The 24,811-nt window shown below is 51.2% G+C and overlaps 1 protein-coding gene across 15 annotated transcripts in view; it reads right to left on the reverse strand.

Moving 5' to 3' along the window:
- Nucleotides 1-13,202: 13,202 nt before the first annotated feature.
- Nucleotides 13,203-24,811, reverse strand: part of Tns1 (tensin 1) — a 207,111-nt gene continuing 195,502 nt past the window's right edge. For all 15 annotated transcript variants that reach the window (XM_021664289.2, XM_060368608.1, XM_060368603.1 and 12 more), the window contains 9 exons: nucleotides 24,666-24,752; nucleotides 23,804-23,935; nucleotides 23,367-23,459; nucleotides 22,518-22,595; nucleotides 20,901-20,972; nucleotides 20,507-20,675; nucleotides 19,717-19,785; nucleotides 19,322-19,354; nucleotides 13,203-17,674 (listed from right to left, as the gene is read on the reverse strand). In XM_021664289.2, the coding sequence (XP_021519964.1) occupies nucleotides 17,530-17,674; nucleotides 19,322-19,354; nucleotides 19,717-19,785; nucleotides 20,507-20,675; nucleotides 20,901-20,972; nucleotides 22,518-22,595; nucleotides 23,367-23,459; nucleotides 23,804-23,935; nucleotides 24,666-24,752 (878 nt within the window). In that variant the 3' untranslated portion in view covers nucleotides 13,203-17,529. The remainder of the gene's footprint in view (nucleotides 17,675-19,321; nucleotides 19,355-19,716; nucleotides 19,786-20,506; nucleotides 20,676-20,900; nucleotides 20,973-22,517; nucleotides 22,596-23,366; nucleotides 23,460-23,803; nucleotides 23,936-24,665; nucleotides 24,753-24,811) is intronic.

A 24,811-nucleotide genomic window follows, 5' to 3' on the forward strand; every position in this document is an offset into this window, starting at 1 on the left:
GTGCACCATGTGATATCTGTCTTTCTGGATCTGGGTTACCTCACTTAATATGATCTTTTCTAATTGCATCAGTTACCTAAAAGAGGCCAGAAGAAGGCGTCTGATCCCCTGGAACTAGAGTTAGAGATGGTTGTGAGATGCCCTGTGGGTACTGGAGTTTGGACCCTGGTCCTCTGGAAGAATGGCCAGTGGTTTTAGCCACTGAATCATCTTTCCCCTTCTTGTACCAGCCCTCCCCCCAAAAAAATCTAACTCACAATTAGAAAAATTTACATGACAATTCTGAAGATACTTTCTTGAACAACAAAAGAGTACCCAGGTTTGTTTCGGCTGTGCAGACACTCAACGCCACTGGAGCCGTGGTCCAAGGAGGCCCGACTACTGTGCTGTACCAAGAGAACTTGACATCATGCACATTCTACAGACACGCAGAATGAGAGGATATCGAGTCGTTGGAGGCTTCCACCAAGGCTTTTTTAAAGAAAAGCCCATGAGACCAGGTAAAGTGGAGTAGTGTTAGATCCCCTGCAGGGAGTCCTGAAGAAAGACATCCATACATAGGACTAGGAAGACGGCTCAGCAATTAAGAGCACTTGCTGCTCTTGCGGAGGACCTAGATTCGATTCTCAGCACCCTCACAGTGCCTCACAGCCACCAATAACTCCAGATCTGGGGTCCTAAAGCCACCTTGTGAGTTCTATGGGCACCAGGCAGACACGTGGTACATACATATGGATGCAGGCAAAACACTCGTGTTCGTAAAATATCAATGAGTCATTTTAAGGGACGTGTTACTCTCCTGATTTCTGAAGTCACTCCGAGTTATATACTCACATCTGAACATTCTCAGGTTAACGAGAAGATGTGACATTTGTCTTTCCGGGCCTGGCTTACCTCACTCAAAATGATCTTTTCTAGTTCCATCTGGTTACCTGCAAGTTTCATGACTTTATTTTTCTTTACAGCTAGATAGTACTCCGTAGTGTATACGTACCCCATTCCCACTCTCCGTCCGTTAGTTGAAGAACATTTAAGATGCTTCCATTTCCTAGCAACTGTGAACAAGCAGCAATGAACATAGCTGTGGAGTGGGGTATTGAGGACGTTGTGTATATGTTAAAGAAATGCCACAGCTGGGCCGTAGGGTAGAATTATTTTTAGCTTTTTAAGCACTCTCCACACTGATTTCCAGAGTACCTGGACCAGTTTGCCGCCACCCCAAGAGTGGATGAGGGTTCCCTCTCCCCGGCGCCCCCTGTAGCATGTCAGATGTTTTACCAATCTTTGCCATTCCGACTGGAGTAAAATCTCAGAGTTGTTTTTGGTTAACATTTCTCTAGTTCCCAGGGATAATGATCATGTTTTCAGGTGTTTCTTAGCCACTCTATTTGGTTTTCATTTTATTTTCAAGACAGGGTTTCTATGTGTAGTTCTTGGTTGGCCTCAGACTCTGAGATTCGTCTGCCTCTGCTTCCTCAGTGCTGGGATTCAAGATGTGTGCCACCATGCCTGGCCGCCACTTTAACTTCTTCAGTAACTTCAGAAGTTAGAAAAGTAAAAAGGGACCATTGTGGGAGGGGAGGTCAGCAACAGAGAAGGGAAGAGCAGGTTACAAGTGATTCAAAGGGGGAAATGGACAAAACAAGACAGCTTTAATTAGGGAGGAAGATAGAAACACAGAAGAAGGAGGAAGGTAGAATGACAATAAGGATGTCAGAAATAAAGAGTCATACTATTAACTACCTAAAGATGCCAATAGTGCATCTAAGTCTGTATATACATATATACAGATAGTGAAAATTTCCCATCTAAGCTAACAATGCACAGAAGCCATAGACCAGCTAACAGCAGCCAAAACAGCAGTCATGAGAAGCCTCTTTTGAGTTGTTGGGAAAAGTTGTCCAAGACACCCCCCAAACTTCATAGGCTACTGCTGATGTCCTTGGTTGTCCTCCGGAAGTGGAAGGCGAAGACGCCCTGCTGCTGAAGACTCCTTGTGTTTTGGAACATAGGACCCAGAGACCCTTGCCCGACCTGACCTGCAAGCTGCCTCCCCGAAAACTAGCTTTTGCAGTACCAGAAGGCTCTGCGCTAGCTCCCAAGGGAAGGAAGGAAACAAAAATCTTACCCAAAGCTGGGTGGTGGTGGCATACGCAACTCAACTTGGGAGGGAAAAGATGATGAATCTCTGAGTTGAAGGCCAGCCTGGTCTACAGGGTGAGTTCAAAAACAGCCAGGGATGCCCAGGGAAACTCTTCCTTGAAAAATAAAATCCTACCCAGCCATGATACCTGACCACCTCAGCCACCATGGCATAATAACCCTGAGTTTTTATAGTAGCACCAATTAGTTGGGAGAAAAGATTAAAGAGCGGTTAAGAGAGAACCCAGGGGTGCTGAGAACCCCACCTGAGGGAGAAGTGACAACAGCTGGAACACTGCATGCCCCCCCCATGACAAGGGACATCTTTGTTCTTGGTCCCTCTTCTCTGACTCCTGCATTGAAGGTGAAGGGTATGGGCTGTATATCCTATTCATCTCACATCCTGGGATGCCGCCACAGGATTGGCTCATGCCAGGAGCCAGCGTGTGCCCTTTGCTGCTCTTGTTGGTTGCCTGTGACCCTGAGTATATCTGGAGAAAATCACGCATATTATAGTGAGCCATAAAGGCGCCGTCTCTGCGAGCCCTACCCTCTGCTCCTAGATGCTGGACCTAAGAGGGAGCCTGACCCATCCATCGCAGGAGCTTCATTTGATCTTCTGACTTCTGAGTTGCAGTAGCAAGCTATTGGCACAAGGGGGCACTGTCCCCTTTCCCACGCCTCTAGAGGTCTGAAAACTGGTTCCTTTCAGTCTTACACTTAAGTGCAAGGGAGGAGGAGGACAAGGCTTGATCTGCTTTCCTAAAAGGAGGGCATCCCCCTGTGACTGGATAGTAAGCCCCTTCTGGGTGGCTGGTGGACTCGGGATCTAGGATGGGACTTGCTAGCTTCCTCCCTAGCTTCGCCTTCCCTGGGCATCCCGTTGACTGCCCAGCTGCCGAACCCAGAGCGAGCGTCAGACCTTCCAGACCCTGGCGGGTAGCATGCTGGTCCCTCAACACCATCTTGGGAGTTCTTTCTGACGCTGCTTCCAAGGTCTTGTTTTCAACCCCAGGCCCTGAATTCTTCCCAAGTGCACCCTAGAGACTGGGACCAGCCCTGTCAACCTCCTGGTGCTCACTCTAGGATTCCTTGCCCCCAATCTGTGGCCCAGCCGAGGCTTCAATCAGAAGCCCACTCTAGGATTCCTTGCCCCCAATCTGTGGCCCAGCCGAGGCTTCAATCAGAAGCCCTGCTTTGCAAGGAAACAAGGTGGTCAACGAGACTTCACGAGCCCCGAGTCTCCTCTGAGCCCTGTCCTTGCTACCCGGCCCCTCTCTCCTATTCACACTCCTCTGAGCCCACAGAAAATGTACCTTCTCGACTTCAGACCTTCAGCACGTTCTGCCTCCATTCCATCTAGGACTCTCTAGATATACCCAAGGCTTTTGGAAGCACGCAGATCAGAGTTCAAATCCCTCCGCCAGCCCATTAACAGAACTGTCGCCTGCTGTCTAGGCCTTCATCTCTGAACTGAAGGTAGAATGTCCACTTTAGGGAGGTCATATATATGAGATCCTATGAGTGTAAAATAAAGCCTGGCATGTTGTAGGAAATCAATAAAAGCCCCCACACACACTTCCCAGCACACCACATACAAACCCAGGCAAGATATTTCCATCACAGCCTTGGAGCTCAGTCCACTCATTATGGCTAGTCCAATTTTAAATTTAAATTTTTATTTTTTTCTTCACAATTTATTCATTATATATCCCAAATGAAGCCCCCTCAACTCCCACAGTCCCACCCTTCTTCCCTCTTCCCCTAATCCCCTGAAAGGGGGAGTTCTCCACTATTGTCCATCTGCCCATAGCTTATTCTCACCAAAACTTCCTGGATTCTCTTCCTCTGTGGTTTGGCAAGACTGCATCATCAGGAATGAGTGATCAAAGAGCAGTCAACTGAGTTCATGATAGAGACAGCCCCTGCTCCCCTCACTCAGAGATCCACATGGAGAAAGAGCCACCAATCGGCCACATCTGAGCAGGGGGTCTAGGTCCTCTCCATTCATGGTCCTCCGAGCATCAGTCTCTGCAGCACATCCTGGGCTCAGATCTTTTAGTTTTGTTGGTCTCCTTGTGGGGCTTCTGTCCCCTCCATGTCCCTCTTTTCTCACCCCTTTCTTCCTCTATAAGACTCCCTGCGATCTGCCCAAAGATTGACCAGGAGTCTCAGCATCTGCTTCCATCCCCTGTTTACAGATAGGAACGCTGAGCCACAGAGAAGTCAAACACCTCGGAAGACCTGAGGGAGAATGTGAAGATGGAGCTGAGCCTGGAGACAGAGAAGACACTGAAAGGTGTCACTACAGGGTGAAGCAGAGAGCTAGATGCTTGGACTTCGGCGTGTGTTTACAGCCACAGCCTCTGTGGTAGAATACTGCTGTGCCTTTGGGGGGGGCATGTTTGGTTTTTTATTGCTCTGTTTCTTTCATATTTTGCTTCATCTTCATAGAGACTTGGACAGCTTGGCAACAGAAGAGGCCTGGCAGTTGTTGGAGTGGGATATCAAGAATAGTGAAGGATGGTTCCTACTTTCTTCTTTGGGTGCCAGTGACTTGGAAATGCAAGAATAAGGCAGGCATGGAGGCACCTCCACTCAAGACCGCCAGAAGGGTACTCGCATGAGAAGGAGGTGGGGAGGGAGGAGCAGAGCCTTAGGCGTCAAATCACGTGAAGGCTCCAGTGAAACCCATCACTACGATTTGCCTTAGGAGAGTCATGCCCTGCCCTGGCAGCTTGATAGAGAGGGACAACAGTAGGCTGACTGCAGGAGGATGGACAGACAGACTTTGCATGCCCAGGAAGGGAACTCATGGGGATGACAACCAAGCCAAAGATTCACGGTAAAGAGAACATACGTGCCCCAGCACTGACTGCCCATCTAGAGCCCTTCCTACTGAGCTGCAGTTAGGGGTCCTCACTGACCCCTGCCACCACTGACCACCTAGGTGGACTCCAGTCCAGCCTCCGTCAGGTTGACCACAGAAGCTTAACAGGCTCCAGTTGGGAATGAAAATACAAAGTGAGGCCACTGGGTCTCTGTTCCTTACACATACACGTACGCGAGAGGGCTCAAGCATGCACGGAGTTTTTAAAGAAAATCCTGCGTCTATGTACCCAAGTAGTCTCCACTTCCAGCCCGTTAGTTAATGACGTGTGTGTGCTGTGGGGCCCGGGGCTCGCTCAGCAACTGCCCGCTTTTACTTCCTCTTGGAGGAGCCGCAACTTCCTAGCTAGCCACTGGAGGGCGCCTCAGGGTCACGAAAATGCTGTAAAATGTTGACAGCTGTGCACTTAAGGGCACGAAGGAGAAAGGGACCTCAGATTCTGAGCTCCATCTGAGCACTCCGGTGTCCTCTTGCGGTTCTCTGCGCTCTAAAAGCCATCCCTGAAGATCCCTGGAAAGGGACGGCCTCCACCCTCCACTCTCAGGGGCTGCGGCAAGGAGCTGGTCTTCCAGGGCGGACTGAGGAAGGTTGCCTGGGAGACCCAGGGGACACGTGAATGGGAACGGACCAGACTCAAGAGACTGAGGTGGGAGATGCAGGCAGGAAGTGAAAGATGGAGGTGCTGGCAAGGGGAGACAGGGAGGAGTGGGAGTGGGAGTGGGAGTGGGAGTTTGCCAGCCCTTCCTACAGGCCCCAGGCCTCCATCTTGATAAAGACCAGCACCCCTTCTCTAGCGTCTTCTTGGCTGGCTCAATTTACCACCTCTCAAATCCAGGCTAGGATCCTGGGTTAGAAGAGGCATGGAGGAAACGGAGATGAGGAAGGGCAGTCAGGTGGCTACCAGGCACACACAAAGCCCCGAGGTCCCCTGGAATTATGCCACACACTGTCACAAGGCTGTACCTGCTCTTCACCTCCCTGTCTCTGTAAGCGACAGAGCTCTGCTGTTTCTAGCCTTGGGGACTGGCACTGAGAAACAGCCTGTCCTTCCTGGCACCTCCCGCTGCCACCACAATAGGAAAGGTCCAGGTGAGGAACAGCAGTTCCTACAGCCACCCAAGGTAGACAGATCTCAAAGGAGAAACCCCCTCCTCCCCACCCCTGCCTTCCTTCCCACCGATGCTCAGGTGGTCAACTGTAAGTGAAGGGACACGCTGTTTAGAAACTCTGATAAGCAGCCAGGCTCTGGCTGGGAGAGCCTGCTGGGCTCCTGGACTTGGCTCCCACGCAGCCTCAGCTGGTACCCAGTTCTGTCTGCAGGAGAGGCTTCTCCAAGACACACACACCCACCACTCCTCTGCTCCATTGTCACTCTGTCCCCGAGGAAAGACAAAGATGGCCTCTGTGAGGCCAGATGCAAGAATCTACCCTCAGAGAGCATTCAACTCCAGTAAATTTAGGCCTGGGCATTGCCTTTTATAGAGAAACTCCTCAGATCCTCCTTCCCCACCTACGCTGCCCCTAACCCCACTCTTACCCTCTAAGATGCTCTGGGCTGCCCTCCTCCCCCCCTGAGGCCTCTGGCTCCTTCACAGGACCCTCTCTGCCTTCCTTCTAAAATACCCGGTTCCCCTGTTTCTGGCTTTTGCTCACTGGCTTTTATTCTACAGTACCTGGATATGAGGGTACCTCAGCACCCACAAATACAGAACCCTGCCTTCTCCATCCCTGTCTTCTTTTCTTCCTTCTTTCCCTTCTTTTTCTTTTTCTTTTCTTCTTGTATACCCCCAGGCTGGCCTCTAACTCAAAGTTGTCCTCCTGCCTCAGCTTCCTGTGTACTAGTATTATACGAATGAACTGTCATGAATGGCTTGCTCAACATCTCTTTGTCATTCAGTTTCTTTTCCACAAAGAATAACCCTCCCTACTGAGCCAGCAAGAACCTCAACAACCTGGGGCATCAGCAGAGCCACATTTTTGGGACAGGCACATCTGGTCTTCCAGATGTTACCCCTGAGGTGTCCATCATCTCTCCGTTCAGGATGGGCCTGTGGGTTTGGCCACTCTGCAGCTCTTCAACAACCCACGAACACCAGAGCACCTCTGGTGTTCCTGTTCTCGATGTCCAAGGTAGCCACCTCCTGCTCCTGGGGTTTGGTGGCCTCTGTGGCTATGGTGGCTTGATCCTGCCACCAGCCAGGGCTTTTCTCTTACAGATCCAACTAGAGTCTGATACTTGTCGTTGATCAGTTTGTGCTTCATCCACAGGGAGTGGCCAGGGTGGCCCTGGGCATAGGCATGGTCTCTGGGGATTCCAAGTTGAGTTCTTCCACAAACAAGGCAACCATTGTGGGAAGAGGCCACCATTCAAACAGGGTCTGGTAATGCCTCAGTCTCCCCTCCAGCCTGGACCCCCTAAATGCAGTCCTGACCCAGCTCTAGGAGTCTCCCTTCCCTCCTACAACCTCAGGGCTGCTGCCACCCCTCCTCCAGGGTGATCAGTGCGCACATATCCATATTCCCAGGTTCTCCTTCCCACACCCTATCTTAAAAAAAAATGCTTTAAAAGGGTTAGGGACTTAACTCAGTGGTAGAGGGCTTTCCTGACATGCTCAAGGTCTTCTACCAGTAACACAGAAAAACAAACAAAAATCCAAAACCACTAAAATAACATCGCTTTAATATCCCATTAGAGTATCGGTTTACCTCCTATAACCGGAAGATCAATGTGGTTGTCAGCTCTGTGCTCACTCTGTAGCCCAGGCTGGCCTGGAGCTTTCCGTTCTTCAGCTTCGGCCTCCTGACCTGCAGACACCGTCACTCCAGCTGACTGGAATTCCAGTGACTTCATTTCCCTTAGCTTCCCTTTCCTTAGCTGTAGACGGTGTGCCGAACACAATGACATTCAATAGAGCCCCCACCACATCTACCGTAGCCTTGGGGTTCAAGAGAGGCCGACGCGGACAACCCAGTCATCTTTGCCAGTGGCAAGATGGTCCTACCACCACCTCGACTCAAGACCTTCAAACACGTCTTTGCTATTACCGTGAATGCTCACCCTTCACCTAGTGACTGAGCCTCCTCGCCCCCTCCCCTGCAACTCTCTTGCCCACACTAACCTGGAAGGCATTTGTGGGAGGCCCAAGAAGCGCTAAGTGAATGTGTGAAGAGTCGATAAAGTCCTGAGTGAATGGAACTTGTTGACATGGGCCTGGCCATGTCAAGGACCAATGCCTCAAACCCGTGGGAAATGGGTGGAGCCTTCCTCTGGTCCAGTTCAGAATGGCAGAGCTTTCCTCCGGCCCCAGTCGAGGCAGTCACAAACAACGGGCCAGTGTGTTGAAAAACAAAACAAACAAACAAATTTAAAAGAGCAAGTGCAGCTTCCTTGGCCCTAACCTCCACAGCCAGAGACTGCTACCAAGACTAGCCAGCTGCTCCCCTTGTGTGATGCACAGTAAACGTGCTGAGGTTCTCAGTGGTCGTGGTAGTTGGGTCTCCTCCGTCCTAACCAGCACCTGGCCCCAACTTTTCTCCACGTGTGTCTGTCCTCCCTTCATGCCTCGGTATGTTTCCAGACCCATGCCATACGGATCGTGGCAGACATCCATTCCCAGGGCACCTGGAGGGGGCATGCCATCTGCCAGGCACTGGCCCGAGGCTTCAGGTTCACCACTCAGTCTGTGCCCTCAGGGACTTAAGAGTCTAATGAGGAGAAAGAAAAGAAGGTCAAATAAAGAAATAACCAGCAGAGATGATAGTTACAGTTTTTAAATTTTTTTAATTACTATTATCATGGGTTAAGGTATGTGAGTATGATTCGTGAACATGTGCGCTCTAGGCTGTTCCCCTGAGCACATGGGGAAGCCAGAAAAGTGTGTTAGATGTCTTCCTTTATTGCTGTTCCCTTATCCTTTTAATACCGAGTCCCTCACTGAACGAAACCCCACTATTTTGGCTAGGCTAGCTGGTCAGCAAGCTCCCAGGATCCTCCTGTCTCCACCCCTCATTGCTCGGATTACATGCATGCACAACCATGCCCAGCTTTTTATGTAGGGCCTGGGGATTTGAACTCAGATCTTCATGCTTACTCAACAAGCGCTCTTACCCACTAAACTATCTCCCCAGGCCTCAGATATGGTTTTACAGGTAAAAAGTATTCTGTTCCAACAGCCACCCTTTACAGGTACTATATCCTACATTTACAAATATGAAACTAGAAGCACAGGAAGGCCCAGCAGCTAGTAGGGATGGAGGCCTACCTGGCAACACCACAACCTGGGCCTTTAACCGCTATCCTGTCTTGCCTTCAAGCGAAGGCCACGTTCCAATAAAAAGCTGCAAGCTAGGGAAGGCACATAGTGCCAGCTGCCTCAAGCCTTCCTGGACACTGACTCTTGCCGCTCTCTCCACCTAAAACAACTTATCCACCCAGACAGTTCCCGGACTCTCACTGAGGGACATGCTACGTCCTTGGGTCCACCTCTGCTCTCCCCAGACCGGCCTGACCCACTTGGAAACTCCAAGCTTCTTCCTCCATGGTGCTTACGGCATCATCGCTACCTAGCTGCTGACTCCTCCAGGCGTGTCCAGCCTGGCCACTGTAAGGTTTCTGTCCGCCCTCTTGCTTTCCTTGTTGTATTCCATCGCACAGTTCTTGAATGTAAACCTTGATGACAATGCTATGTTATGTGGAAAATTTGGACCCTTCTGTAAGACCCAAAGCGCCACAGCAGGGACAAAGCCACCAATGCTGCTTGATGACAAACTCAGTGCCTGCACATAGTAGGTGCTCACTAACCAAACAACCATTGAATTGGGAGAGTGAAGAGGCTGATTTACCCAAAGATGGCTCTGAAGGCTTTTCTGAATCCGCACAGCCCCAGGCTCCCTCTCTCTCTCCCTGGAAATCTCTCGCCCCACTCAAGGACCTGTACCCAAACCAGCCAGGTCCCCTGGGGAAGGAAGAATGCTGCTGCCATGTTCATTACTGCAAGTGCAGGGCCTGGGAAGCGAGGAGGGAGAGAGGGGGCAGAGGCTGGGGGAGGGTCCAGCCCGGACGTCCTGTCCTGATGACCAAGAGATAATCTGCCAGCCCCCATAAAAGCTGGAGCCAAAGAGGCGGCTACATCCCACCCCCTAACCTGTGGTCTGGAGTCTGAGAACCGCTCAGATCAATACCGTTCATTGGTGAGCTGTCTGCGCAGCCTCTTCACTGCCGAGTCTCCCTGAAGGCCACAGAGCTGGTGGAGGGAGCTGGAGGAAGCAGAACCCAGCAAGGCCCGGGAGTGTGTATTTCTTGGGGTAGACAAAGCTGTAGTAAATGACAGATCACTTCCACGCTGTGGTCTCGGCCCATGGCTGACCCTTAGGGGCAAAGCATACCCATCCTCCAGAGGAGGAAACTGAGGCCCAGGAAAGACAACAAACACTCTTGAGAGCCCAGCAAAACTATAGCAGCAGTGGGGGGAAGGTGGGGTTGGCATGGATGTCTCAGGTGTTTTGACTGTACCTACCCAGGCAAGGAATGAAGATATTCTCAGTAGAGACAGGTGAGTCCCTCCCTTCAACACCCAAGGTACTGAGACAATGAACCCCCAAGAAACTGGAATTTGTCCAGGAGTCTCAGGCTTAGGCAGGAGTCTGGAGGCAGCCTGAGGGGGAGCATTTCGCCTGCACAGAGGTTTCACTTTCATAGGGTTCTGACAACTAGTCAGACTGTTGGAAGACTGGAGCAGGAGCAGCAGTGAGGGGCATGGGCGGGGCACCTTGGCCACACTGCTAAGCTGTGTGTTTCAACCTAAATGTGCGGCCATGACTCTGAGGTCGGACTTGAGATCCCCTCACCTCTTGTTTCTTTGAATTGCCAACAAGGCCACTGCTCTTAATCTTATTTGGTCTTTTTCATGGGCCTATTGAGGACAGGTGGCTGGAAACTACTGAAATGTTCCTTTGAAGACTAGAAAAGATAAAAATGGGTCCACCTGTAATCTCGGCACTTGGGAGATAGAGGCAAGAAAATTAACAAGTTCAAGGTCAGGTTCAAGGTTGGCCTTGACTACAATGAGGCCTTGACGCATAGTAAAACAAACAAATAAATAGGATGAGGTAAGAAGGCAGGGTTTGTTTTCCCTGGGCATGAGGGTCAATTCCACAGATCCTGCAGGAGGGGTATGCGTGAGCGGCCTCTGGGCTAGACGGTGGGTACCAAGAGCTGATGCAAGCACCTCCTTTCTCATGGAGTTTGTCCCAAGGGATACGGAAGCGCCACTGGGGTCCCTTCCATGCCTGGAGTTTGTCAAAAATCCTAGCATGTCCACTGAGAAGTAGGAGGGTGACCTGCAGGACTCAGCAGTGCAGGTCCACCTCACACACACCCCACAAACACACCCCTCCACCACCTAGAGTGGAGTTCTTCACAGGCCGCCTAGGCTCTGCGGGGACTGTCACCAGAAAAGTAAAGAAAACTTGACCAGATGCTGCAGGCCGAGGACCTCTCTCCAGCCTCAGCCCCCACCACCACCCCCAGACTCTGCACTTTGGCTACAGAATTCATTCATCTCTGCAGCTCCTTCCAAGACCTGCGGCAGGTCACCTGTGACCCCAGCCTCGAGATCTACTGCTCCTGCTGCCTCTCGGGTTAGCAGATCCATGCGGGATAAACCGGTAGAAAGCACGGGTGTGCTCCTGCCTAGCATTCTGAAGCCCCCCAAGAGCTTTTCAAGCCGTGACACTAGCTGACGGTCTCTCAGCTGATACCCCAGAGCCTGTCCACTGGGAGCACAGGGCTGTCACCACCCACAGCCTCTCAGCTAGGCACCCCAAAAGCTGAAGACTTAGAGCTGGGACCTCCCAACCTCTCTCGGTTGACAACATCCTGCTGCCACTTAGGGCCTCCGTTTCTAGTTTCCCATTGAAATTGTTATTCTCCCATGGCAAGCAGATGCCCTCTTTTCTTCCCCTTGTTGTCTATCCATCCCATTCTTTGAAGAAGATGGGACAAGAATCCAGCCAGAGAGAGGACACATTGCCCACTGACCACTTGAGACTGGCCACACAAAGACCTAGGGTGGGACCTATGAGTCAGGACTTTTCAGCTAACCTGAGAACTGGGCATGGGGTGTGTGTGTGTGTGTGTGTGTGTGTGTGTGTGTGTGTGATACTCTTTCCCTCTACTCTCAGCCCTTTGCCCTCTACTCTCTCCTTGTGACCTTGCTGCATCTTCCAGAACTGGCCTCTGACCATCCCCCGCCCCCAACTCAGAGCTCCTGCACCCTGAGCCAGTCTCAGACTGCAGGGACTGGAGGTCACCGCATTCCTGTGCTTCTGAGTGACACCATAGCATGCCCTCTTGACCTCCTCCATTCCAAGCCCAAGAGCCCAGGTCCCTTCCCTGGGAAGCCAGCCTGATTGTATCACACCTGCACAACCCTAGATAGGCCCAGTGCTCACCAGAGCTAGTCTATCCCTGAGAGCTTACAAGGCTTGAGCTAGGAAGGGCCTAGAGGAAAGATCCACAGGCTGGCTCTGCCACTTACCCTAGTGTCGTGACTCTGGGCAAGGACCTCAGCCTTTTCACCTGTGAGATGGGCATGAGGACAGGTACACCTGCTCGAGAAAATGCATCCCTGAGCCTGCCTGTTCAGACCCCAGCTCTCAGTGGCCATCAGTTCTCGCTTTGAGATAACTTCTCAAGGCCTTGGTTTCCTGGTGTGTCCCTCAGATGTGGGACACGACACCCGGCAGGCAGCAGGAGTAGATACACTCTGTCCCCACCAGACACGCTCTGCCTCTCTAGCTGTAGATAAAGTGGGGATCAGAGAGTGGTCTGGGAGCCTGGGGTCCCTGAGCCCCCTTTCCAGGGACTGTGAGATCAGAAGAATTTCACAACACTGTGAAGCCTCTACTTGTTTTTTTTTTTTTTTTTTTTTTTTGCTCACTCGGGTCCATCAGTCCTTGTTTTATTCTTCGAACTTCTTTTCCAGCTAGGCATCCAGATGAATAACAGTCATGATGACCAGAAGGACCGGGAAGGGGGGGGGTGCTGCTGGGGCTACCGGAAGCATCATGAAGACCCTCATATATCTGATGCCCAGTAGAGACCTCTTGCCCAGTGAACACCCCACCCCGCCTCCAGCAGAGCCCAAACACAGCTAGACCACAGCCTGGGTTTGTGTTTAAGTTTATCATTTATAAAGCCATACAATGGATCGTGGGAGACCAAGCAGCTGTACAGAGGGGGACAGCGTCTGTGTACATACATTCATATCTAGAACACTTAGCATTACATCAGGGTTTATACAAGGTGGCAGAGGCTATAGGCACAATGATACAAAATATAAAGTATATTTCCATCTATAAATACACAGCAGAGGACTGGGGTCCAGGGAAGAAACTCTGGGTACCAGTTTCCCAGCAGAGGGCCCGGGAGGCAAGGTTGGGGTAACCAGGGTGTAAGGAATTTATGTTTGTGTCGAATGAGAGAAGGGAAGAAAGTGAAGAGATACCTCATGCACACCCCAACGTGCTCACACACCTATGAGCCAAATGTGGGTCCTCAGGGAGGGCTGGGCTGTGAACACTGACGAGAGGACACGCTGGGTGTGTCGCATGTCAGTGGCCTTGCCGCTGTGAGGGTCCCAGGCATGGGAGCCAGCTGAGAACCTCCGGTTTCTCCAGCCATTTGAGGAGACAGGAGACCACAAGGGGCCTGCTGGGCCTCATCATCCCACGTGGCTGTCACCTCCAACATCAGCACCAAAACACAACCAATCTGTGGCCCATCAGGCCTCACCTCCTCGTTCTTCTCATTACTGGGTCACCTGGAACTTGACATCCCTCCATCTACCACCTCCCACCTCGAAGTTCCCGAAAGAGACGAGCAGACCACGCACACGCACCCATACTTACACACACGCGCACACACATCCCGTCACCACTGACCATGGAAACACCTGTCTTGAGATCTTCGGCCAAGGCTCAAGGGCAGGGGTGGCCCTAGCTTTGGGTTCCAAGCTCTTCGGAGACCCAAGGCATGGAGGCAGGAGAGGGCTGCTTCCCTTAGATGGGTCTCCCCAATATCTGAGGCTGGGAAAAGGGGTCAGAAGTCCCGGGAGGTAGGATAAAGAAGACAAGCCAGAGCGGGATGGCTGCTGTTCACTCACAGGTTTCTCCTGCACATCCCAGTCAGCTCATGGAGCCTGTTTGATCTCTACTCGGGCCTAGCCACAAGGTCTCTCTCTCCCCTGAAAGTCCCTTTCTACAGGGGCACACATCCACAGCGTCATCCCTTTACCCTCAGAGTGTGTATCCCTAGAGACTCTCCAAAGCTGGGTTGCGCCAGGAATCCTAGTAATCTTGTCTGCAGCTAGATCTAAGCTGCCGGGAAGGGGTCAGGTAAGATGACTCAAATGGCCTTTCCCAAACCTAAGATGTGAATTCTTTCTGAAAACATGGCCGGACAAGGGATCTGGGGCTCCATAGTAGCATGATAGCCCCAGCATCCAGTTGTTAATTCTTCCATCCTTCCCTCCGGGGACACCTGTCCATTGTATTCTAGCCCAGCTCTTCAGTCTAATCCCCCTCATCCCAGAAGAACCATGGGGAATTCCCTGGGCCTCAATCCTGGCTCAATCACTGTTCCTCTCTGCAGTCTCACCTCAGATATCAGGGAAGGTGAAGGCCCAGGCCAACCTCAGAGATATTCTGAGTTGTCAGAGTCGGTGTGGAGCTGGGCTGTGGCTGAGGGATCTTGTCGATGGCATCATATGCTGCCATGTTCTCTTGGCTCCCCTGGCCCCTCTGGCATTCACGTTTAAGAGCGGACAGCACTCTCCCTGCTGACATACAGACTCAACAACAAACAACAGCAAAACAGATCATTCACAAAAGAACAATGGGTGAAAGTGCTCTCGTTTAAAGGAAATCTTTGGCAAGAGTAGGTTGCATACGGAGTGGTGTGTGCGTGTGTGGTCTCTGTGTGTGCGCTCGCGTGTGTGAGCGTGCAGGGGCCCACCCGTGAGAATCACAGTGAGGAAGAGGGCAGACTGCAGTGTGGTGGTCCCCAGCGTAAGAACTGAGTGAGGCCCCCTTCTCCGCCATACTTTCCAGAAAAGCCAAACGCGGGTCCACTCTTTCTAGAGGCACGTTGGGAAGGAATTACCCACTAGTTAGCACCCACCTTGGTCCTTCACATGACTCACACATGGCTTGGGCCTGAGGGCAGTATGGAAAGGTGAAACTGTACATGAAGGCTGAGCCCAGACTTGAGCCTGGCCCAGGGCAGGGTGCAGAGGTTCTGATGCTCCTCCAAAGCTCACATGAACAGCACTGCAGCCAGGAGAGGACTCCCCAGGCTGTTTGGGACAGGAGGAGGACATTTACAAAGAAAGGTGTGGAAAATGTCTCCTCCTATCTTGGGAATAAGTAGGGCTCATTTGGATGATGAGGAAATGGGTGGTGATCCAGACATTTGCCTTGAAGATCTCAGAGGGAAGGATACTTCAGAAGGACCTTGACTGATAAGCCCATTTATTCTTTGGGAAGTGGGGGGCCAGCAAGAGCCTCCACCCATGATCCCCACCTAACCCAGACACTTTTCTTTCTAGCTCCTTATATAATGTCCACACAGTCAAAGCTCCCTGGAGGAGAAAAAAAAATCCAAGAGATGCACACACCATGGCCATACACACCCACATCCCCAAACACACGCTGGCTTAGCCTGTGGCAATGGAATCCGCTGTCCACACATCCAGACTGCTGGCAGATGGACTGCTGTTTGCCAGAAAATAAGGGGTTAAAGAGCTGGCGCGTGTCATCCCCCCAAGTCCCAGATGTAGCCTAGGGAAGCCAGGGCAAGAGTCAAGGCCAAGGCCAGCCCTGGGCTGTTTGGAATATGAAGATTCTCTGCAGTCCAGGCTCTACTTATAAGAAAAGAGAGGGGAACAGTTTGTGGCCAGAAACAATAAAGCAATATGGGAAAACAATAAATATTTCTTGTCAATTTACCTATTCTTTTTTTAACCTTTTCTTATATTTTTATTAGCTTACAGATTCTATCAGTATGTCTCATGTATATATTATATATATTTATATATCAGTACAATGCCACCCCTAGGGGACCCCCATGGGCTTAAATGGTGGCAGGGGCCTTTCCAACCCCACAAATGGACCATAGGACCTTTGGCCTAAATTCATACCTTCTGTCCTCTGTCCCATAGGCAGCATGGTTCTGCTGGGGAAACCAAGGCGAAGGGGAAACAGGGAACCTTTGGCATTGTGGGAGGACCACGTGGTACTCCAGCAGCATCCCCAGAGGCACTCTGATGTCACCCTGGGCAGCCCAGCCAGAAGGGTATCTCCAATAGTCGGACCCCAAAACACAGACGAGGGAAAAAGGGGTCTCCAGGTGTCCGCCAGGTGCCCTGGGCAGGACTTTGGGAAGTAGGCTCTTGGGATAAGCCAACATGAGGACTATACAGGATAGGGTAGGTCAGAAAGGCACAAGCCCCATCCCCCAGTAGGCTTCAAGCAGACTAGTAAGTGCAAGGCTAGTGCTGGCACTCCTGGCCCAGGAACTGGGCGGAAGGAAGGGAGTAAGGCAGAGTCCTGGGCACTGTCAATGTGCATGCCCAAGTTGCTGTGAGCCCCACAACGCCCATGCCCAACTCACTGTGAGCCCCACAGCCAGATGCCACCCTTCCTAACGGGTATCTTTCCTAAGACTGTGGGCATCGCCTCTTCCTCCAACCTAGCTTCCATCTCCAGGAGACAGAACAGGGCTAATGCTTTCAGGTTGGCCGTTTCCTCTGAACCAGGGTCACTGGAGGGTAGGTGGAGAGAGAGAGAGAGAGAGGGAAGGAGATGGAGAACTCTGCTACCCATAATGCTATACTCCTGAAGGGGACCTTGGGACCCCGTATCCCTAGCCTTCTTTGAACGGTGTGTCTACGTGTATCACAAGGGACACAGGCAAGCAGAGCTGTTTGTAATCTGAGTGGATACAGGCAGGTATCAGTCAGCACGCAAGGGCACATTTACACCCCGCAACAGGAAGTCAGGGCAAGCGTGGACCACGGGTGCCTCGGGGCAAGCAAAATGTGAAAAAGTGTCACCGCCTGATGTCATTCCCTAGCCACTGGGTTTAGCGACCTCCAGAGAGGGAGTCTTCTTCTCTCAAAGCAGGAGTGTTAGAGAGAACGAGCTTTTTCATTGCTCATGAAATATGGTCCCCCAAAGAGGCCTGTGTGTTCCCTTTGGGGAGCTCAATTCTCTCTGAGGGGGGGAGGGGAGCCAGGGGATTCTGAGACCCTCACTTCAGTCTTTCCTTTCTCTTCCTTCCCCTCCCTTTCCCTCCGCAATTCACTTCCCTCTCCCCGCATTGCACTTTCATCTCTCCTTCTCCACGGGGTTGACCCAAAGTTCTTTTTCTGAATTCAAGGTGGTCAGGATTCACAGATCCCCTCCCCCACAGGTCCCACCCCCAAGGCCTCCAAGATTCATCTCTTCTGGCCGGCACTCAGCATGACCTTGGAGACGAAGTTGACGATGGCCGATGCGGGCTGGTTGGGGTCAAGCTCTGCGAAGAGGTGGCAAGCGTTGTCTGTGGTGCTGCCCTGCTTCCGGGCCACAAAGCCGAAGAGCCTACAGGAGTAGGAAAGCGGGTCTGTGTAAGGACCCAGGCAGGAAAGCATGCCCCAGGCCACCCTGCCTTCTCCAGCCTCCACACTTCTCCAAACAACTAGAACTGGGTCTGGCTCTAAAAGCCAGATCCTGGGGACAGTCCCTTGCTTTGTTTCCTGGCAGGTGACATTCCCCTGGGGGGCAGCGAGACCAGAGTGACAAGACTGGTTAGGAAGGGTGCAGGAAGACTGGACAGGAGGGCAGGGAGAGTCCAAGTGCTTCCTTGGGTTCTTTCTCAGGCCTACCCCAACCTAAGGGTTCCTGCAGGACATGCTTCCAAGGTGGTAACAAAAACAAAGGATAAGCAGGTTTCCACCTTCCCAGCTCTCTTTCTCTCTCTCTCTCTCTCTCTCTCTCCCTCCCTCCCTCTCCTACCTCTCCCCCCTCCTGGCTCTGGAAGCTGGGAAGCCCTGAAAAACATGAGGGATAAGGAACTCCACACCTGCCCCTGCCCTCTCCAACACCAATGGGAGTCACCCAGCATTCTCTCTCTCTCTCAAAAACAAAGTTAAAAATATGAGAGCAGAGAACAGAATGTGAGCTCAGGGCCCCTCCCAGCCAGCATGTTGCTAATTAGAGTGAGATGGGGCAATCAGGACAGCTGGAAATGCCAATGGAAACCCCTCAGCTGGGCATGCATGGTACCCACAGCTAAAATTAGCCAGGCTGGCTTCTGCCTGCCTGTGTGTGTCTGTGCACGCATACACGGGCAAGCACGCTCTGTTTACACCTGTGCACATAGACAAACAGCAAATGCATGTTCACATGGCACACACACAAGCCGTATACTTCAAAAAGCTTTACTCTCACAACTCTGTTTGCAGGACCTGAAGGCCTTTGATAATAGCCAGGAGATGGTCAGGGCAGTCTCCTTTCCAGGCTAACTGTAACTGTGGCATGGTACAAGATGATCCAGACAGGGTGAGGGGCATCTCTGAGATCCCAGAGTAGAAGCACATAGGCCTGTCTGTGCCAGGATAGGGACCCAGCCAGTTGTGCCTAGCTGAACACTGCCATCTGACCCATTGGCCAATTGGCCTGTCTGCCAGTCTGTCTGCCACTCAGTGATGTGGGGAGGCACTGGAACGTGAGGTCCCTTTTGAGTCCATGAAGGCTACAGAAGGCTGAGGCAGCCTCCCTCCCACACAGCCCCTCTGGAGCCCCTTGTTGATAAGGATTAGATTCCTAGCTGGTCCTTTCCATTCCCAAGCAAGGTGCTCTCACTTTGGCCCACTCCTGGCGCTCTGGCCTCTATTTCTTCACTCAGCAACTGTCAGAATCTGAAAGACCCCAGGCTGTCTTCAGGAACCTACAGTCTAAAAGTCATCCAGTCCCTTCCCCTGAACCCATTTCTATCTACCCAAAATGCACCTGTCACTTAAATCAGTTTTTTAAGTATTTTTTCTTTCCACAAACCTTAAGGACTCCACACCCAGACACCTGTCTTTATTAGCATCAAGATGCAGGGTATCTCCTCTTTCTTCTACTCTCAGGAACCTTGGCAGGCAGGCCTTTATCAGACCCCTGGTCTAGAACCTAGCCCTGTGCCCGCTTTCCCCACACAGGAGTACAACAGCCAAACAGCCAGGTGCAGGCAAAGCTACTTACTTAGCAGGGGCACCTCCCTCTGTCTTCATCCACCTGTGGAAAAAAAAAAGCCCACCATGAGTCAGTGTGCCCCCTCCTAGGAGCCCTGCCAGGGGAAGGCAGAGAAGCCCCCACTCCAGGAGGCATAGCCCCAAGGTCACACTGAGGAAAGTCCAAGTGGGGAGGATGCTGGAGCCTGCCTCCCATGTAGAGAGGAGATACAGCAGAGCATGTAGAGGTGAGCAAAGAAGTCTGTGGAGAGTCACCAGGTCTGGGGAGGAGACTCAAGTGGCTGCCGACATAAGTGCTCTCACTGCTCAGGACAAACCAAAGCTGTGTCTGGGGCAAGGATACACAGGCACACAGCACACACGAACTACAGGGGACAGAGCGAAGGTTGCCCACAAGACACTTACTTTCTTTCTTGTGGATCCAGGTCACAGAAGGTGACAGTGTTGAGAGGGTAGTGTCGCCTAAAGAAGAGCCTGCGGCAAAGATATCAGAGGGCCAGGGTGAGTGTGGGAGCAACTGTTTTTCGCACCTGCTACCAGCCGCAGGTCAGGCCATCTTCAGGTCACTGTGCCTAGCATGAGTTCACACAGCCTCTCCTTATAAATAAGATGGGCTGAGATCCTCAGACTAGGGCTCCAGCCCCACAAAGAAACAGACAGATGTGCCAAAGGAACATGGCCCACATGCCCCATGTGCTAAGTGGCACTGAGAAATGATAAACGCCAAACTCTGGAAGAGGAAGGGATGGACTGGGAACAGAGAGAGCACAGTGTAGACACATCTACTCTTAAAACCAAGGCCTTTTCTCCAGCAATATGTATTCTATAGGTTCAAAGAAGACCACTCTTTAGAAGTACGGATGAATGGGTGGATGGATCTTGGATAGAGAGAGCTATATGAATGGTCTGGTGAATGGAAAGATGCATTCATGGATGGATGCAAGGGTAGATAAGTCAGTGGGTGGATGAATGGGTTGATGAGTAGGTGAATGGCTGGATAGATGATGGATGGTTGAGTATGTGGGTAGGTGGATGGATGAACCAGTGGGTGGGTGGAGGCTAGATGGAAGGACGAATGGATGCAAGATGAATGCACAGGTACATAGGTAGTTGATGGCTACAAGGATGGCGACAGCGCGAGTGAGCGGGGAAGCAGGAAGGAGGCTGGAGGAAGAGGTATGTAGACAAAGCTTACTTCCTCTGATTGTCAGTCAGCGTGATTCCTTGGGCAGAGACCTTGAAGTGAACAATGGTGGCGGCTGGTGCCGGGTCAGCAGCCAAGGTCTCAGATGTCGCCTTGGAAATGGCCTGAGGCCCAGTGAGTGACTCCATATCCACAGAGTTGACGAAGAGCACGTTGCAAGCTGGAAGACATGGAGCCAAGGAGGAGTCACGGGGGTTCGGGTAGGCGAGGATAATCCACCGTGCTGAGGCAGGTGTGGACAAATTTCAGGCAAGCCCTGAGCCAAAGCAACCGCACAGAGAAATGGAAACTGGCAGAGAATTCTAATTTATACCAGCGGGAGGGGACACAGCAGGAGGTGGGCAACATGGGTGTGGGCATCGGTCCCATCTCAGGTGCCACTTACCTGCTCCCTGCTTCAGCAGGTCAGTGGTTGAGTTGGCAGGGCCTGAGCTATCTTTTGATTCATCTGTGGGGTCTGAAACAAAAATTCAATTAGTAATTAAAACCCTGAAGTAATTAAAACGAGTCTGGCTGGGCCCAAGGCAAGCCCTGCACATGCCTCCCAAAACAGATACTCTTTTCACAGTGGGTCTTGGCAGTCAGCACCGCGTATATAAGACGATATTAAGGCACCAGCACGGGGCTGGGAGGCTCTAGCACCAAGCAGTGCTGGGCTCAGCTCCCCACCGCAGGACCTGCTAAGTGTCTGTGAAATGATGATGGGGATGACAGTTGCTGGGTCTCAAGCCTGTGACACAACAAGGCTTCAAGGAGCACTGGGGACTGCAGGCCCCTTGCAGATGTGTCTTTGTGCACACCCGTGAGCGAGCGAAATTAACGCAGCACCAACTGTTACTTTGAGATGAGTTAGAAATCAAGTGCTGGACGTACTGAGTAGCTCAAGTTCATCACTTTGTCTGTCACATGAAACACACGCTTTATTTCAACTATACTTTGACAAGAAATTTTTTTAAGGATGCCATAAATTGGAATATGGTGTGTGCCTCCAATCCCAGAACATTAGGGACTGAGGCAGGAGAATTGTGAGTCACGGACAGACTGGTCTAAATAACGGGGGGGGGGGGGGGAGAGGGGGGAGCTTTTAAAAAGAAAGAAGCGGGGGAAAGGAGGAGGAGGAAAAAAAATGATTGGTGCTTCTAAACTTTGGTACACAGTTGTGTTAGAACACAAATTGCTGGGCCGAGTCCACAGGTGTACTGCACTGGTTTCTCCTCATTGGAGCCTGACCCTTGGGTCTCACACCTACAGGCGAGTGCTGTGCCACACAGCTACATCTCCATTCCTCTCTTTGACTTTGTATTGAGATCTCGGTGTTGCCCAGTCTAACCTAGAGTCACTTATAGCCAAAGCAGGTTCTGAACCTGTGACCCACGCAGCTCAGCCTTCTGGGTTGCTAAGGCCAGACGTCTGCAGCCCCTAGCCTGGCTCTGTCTCTGAGTTTCTGACAAATTTGAAAATAATCTGCAGTTTAGCAAGTGTCCAAGATGGCCGCAGCAGCTCCAGGCACTGTGTTCTGAGAGCCGCCGGTTTATATGGTTTAAATATCAAACGATTTTGTAAATTCCACACAAATATAATTGAATTAATGTCTAAGTTGTGTGGTTACTAATGTTATTGAAGTTGCATTTGAACCTTCCAAGCTAATAATGTTGGTCAGTGGTTATTAATAATTCAGTGTGTCAAACTGGATGAAGAGAAACGGTCAACTGGCACTAAAAGTCTCTCTCGTGCACCAGGATATAATCCTTGTGTGACCATCCCCTGCTTCTCAGATCTCCCCGGGGACAAGGCCTGTTCTGAGAATTCAGTGCGAATTTTTTTAAACCACCAGAATATTTTCAAGAACAATCTGGCGAATTAATTAATGGGTGTTTCTTGGGGTTAAGCTTTTTAATGAGCAGTCCCCCCCCCCCTTTAACAGAAGATGGGGGAGGGGTTCCCTGTATTGTCTCCACCCTGGCTCCGTTCTGGGCAGACGACATGAGGGAATATCTCCTACCTCGGCTTGGAATGACCAGTTTACAGGGCAGGGCCAGTGGGATGACGGAGTGCTGATAGACCAGGGCAGACAGGGAGCCTGTGGAAAGAGACAATCATGCAGAGTGATTAAGAGAGACCGGAAAGGGAACCCAAAGAACCCCACCCCATCCAACTCCATTCCATCCCAGGATCTGCCGAATGTTTTGTTTTGTTGTTGCTGTAGTTGGGTTTTGTTTTGTTTTGTTTTGTTCCATGCTGAGGCTCAAACCTGGGCCTGAGCCACATCTCAGCCCCCAGCTTCTTCATCACCACCCACACCTGCCCACCCCAGCCAAAACTAAATAAAAACCTGCCCCCTTTACAATAGGGACTACAAGGGGACCTAGCTACTTTCCTTGACAGCCATGTCCCTGAGTCTTTTCTAATCACAGAAGCCCCATCAGAACAGTGCAGTAGGAGAACTGTGACATCAAATCCCAGCTCTGTTGCTTATCTAGGGGACTCAAGTGGCACTTACACATACTTCATGTGCAAAATGGGGAGGGTGACAGCTACCATGCTGGACTGCTATGACACCAGAGTAACATGACATCTAGATAGTGACTTTCGCATAATAGGTAGCCAAGAAGGGCAGCTGTTCTTAGTACTGTTATTTTAACGTACTGACAGTCCATCTCAGCTGGGAGGAGCCACAGTACACTGTATATAAGTAGGAAGTGTGGCCAGGTCTCAATAAAACTTTATAGAAACAGCAGCTGCTCCTTCCTTCTCCCAACGCCATGCCCAGGAGGACTGGCAGCAGTGAAACGGAAAGAACTTGGGTCTAAGGACTATGGCAGAGACCATAAGGACAAGCCAGGATGCTCACCGAAGTTTGGCTCATTGGGACAGCCCTTGAGCTTGACTCCTCTAGGGCCTGTCTCTATCAGGAAGTGCCTCACCAGCTCATGGGTCATGTCTCCTGGAATAAATAAGAAGAAACAGAACTGGTTACTCATTGTGGTAGAGCCCTCCCACCACCATCTCATAACCTCTGCAGGATGAGATGGGAAAGAAGGCTACTGAAGCAAGGTGGCTAGAGCCCTGTGGGATGATTATGGCCATTTACTCCCTTCCCATCCAATCAGGAAACACCACACACACACACACACACACACACACACACAGCAACTCCCAATGGTCTTCTGTCATAAAACCACCACTCACTCTCAGGGAGCAGCTGGGTGAGTTAGAACCCTGTTCACCACCCAAAACTCTGAAGAAAGCAAGATGCCCCAGCCTTAGCCTGGAAGGAGAAGACACTACCTTTCTTGCCCTGCTGGGTGATGGTTGGAGGGGGCGAGGACACTTTCATAGCCAGCCCATAGGCCCCTCGGAAGGAATGGCTGTCACGGATGATGAAGGCCCCTGGCTCCTGATCCTTCAGGAGTGCAATGGCTGAAAAGAGAGGAGGCAGAAGAGAAGAGCCATCAAGAAACCATTAGCACTGGCTTAGCTTGAGTCCCAGGGGCCTGGAGGACTATCTTCTCTCTTCTGATGATGTTCTATGGTATCAGGCTGTAAGCAAGCACTCTCGAGGGCCCTCCTGTACCAAGCAAGGAAAATGTCTCCTGCAGATGTCTAGAGAGAACGAACACTGGAGGCCATGCCATCTAGAGCCACTACTCAGCACAGCCCCATGACAGGAAGCTGACAGTGTATGGATGGCAGTTGGGAATGGTCTGTAACTTCATTAAAAAAAAAAAAAAAAAAAAAACAGTGGACCTGGAGGCCCTCCCTGCCGACCCTCATCCCATAACCACAGACTTTCCCTGAGACCTTAAGTTTGGCCTACATTCCAAACTTTGTTGTTTGTTTGTTTGTTTTGTTTTGTTTTCTGAATAATCATCATCTCCTTCTTCCATATCATATTTTCATATGTCCTTGACTGGCCTCTTACTTTGCCTGGGAAAACCAAGGCTTTGCTAAACTCCTCCAACGCTCTGCTTCTGACACCCTCCTTTACACGGGAAGTGGTTTTTCCTGCCTGACCTTGATCCCAGTCTCCCCTCTTGCACCCCCACCTACTGCAAAGAGTAATGAGTTCTTGCCAAGGCAGAGATGGAGAACAGGAGTCCATGACGTCTCCTGATGGACCACCAAACCAACAAGACAGTCCCCAACTCACCCTGCTCTCTGGAGATCTCAGGCTTGTACCAATACTTGGAAGTGTCCTGGACAAACTTCACTTTAGCTCGTGTCTCGGGACTATTGTCTAAAGGAGGAAACGAAGAGAAGGTGTTACAGTCGAATTGCACACTTCCCAAAAGATGT

This window comes from Meriones unguiculatus, chromosome 15 (genome assembly GCF_030254825.1).
Source record: "Meriones unguiculatus strain TT.TT164.6M chromosome 15, Bangor_MerUng_6.1, whole genome shotgun sequence".
Lineage (NCBI taxonomy): Eukaryota > Metazoa > Chordata > Mammalia > Rodentia > Muridae > Meriones > Meriones unguiculatus.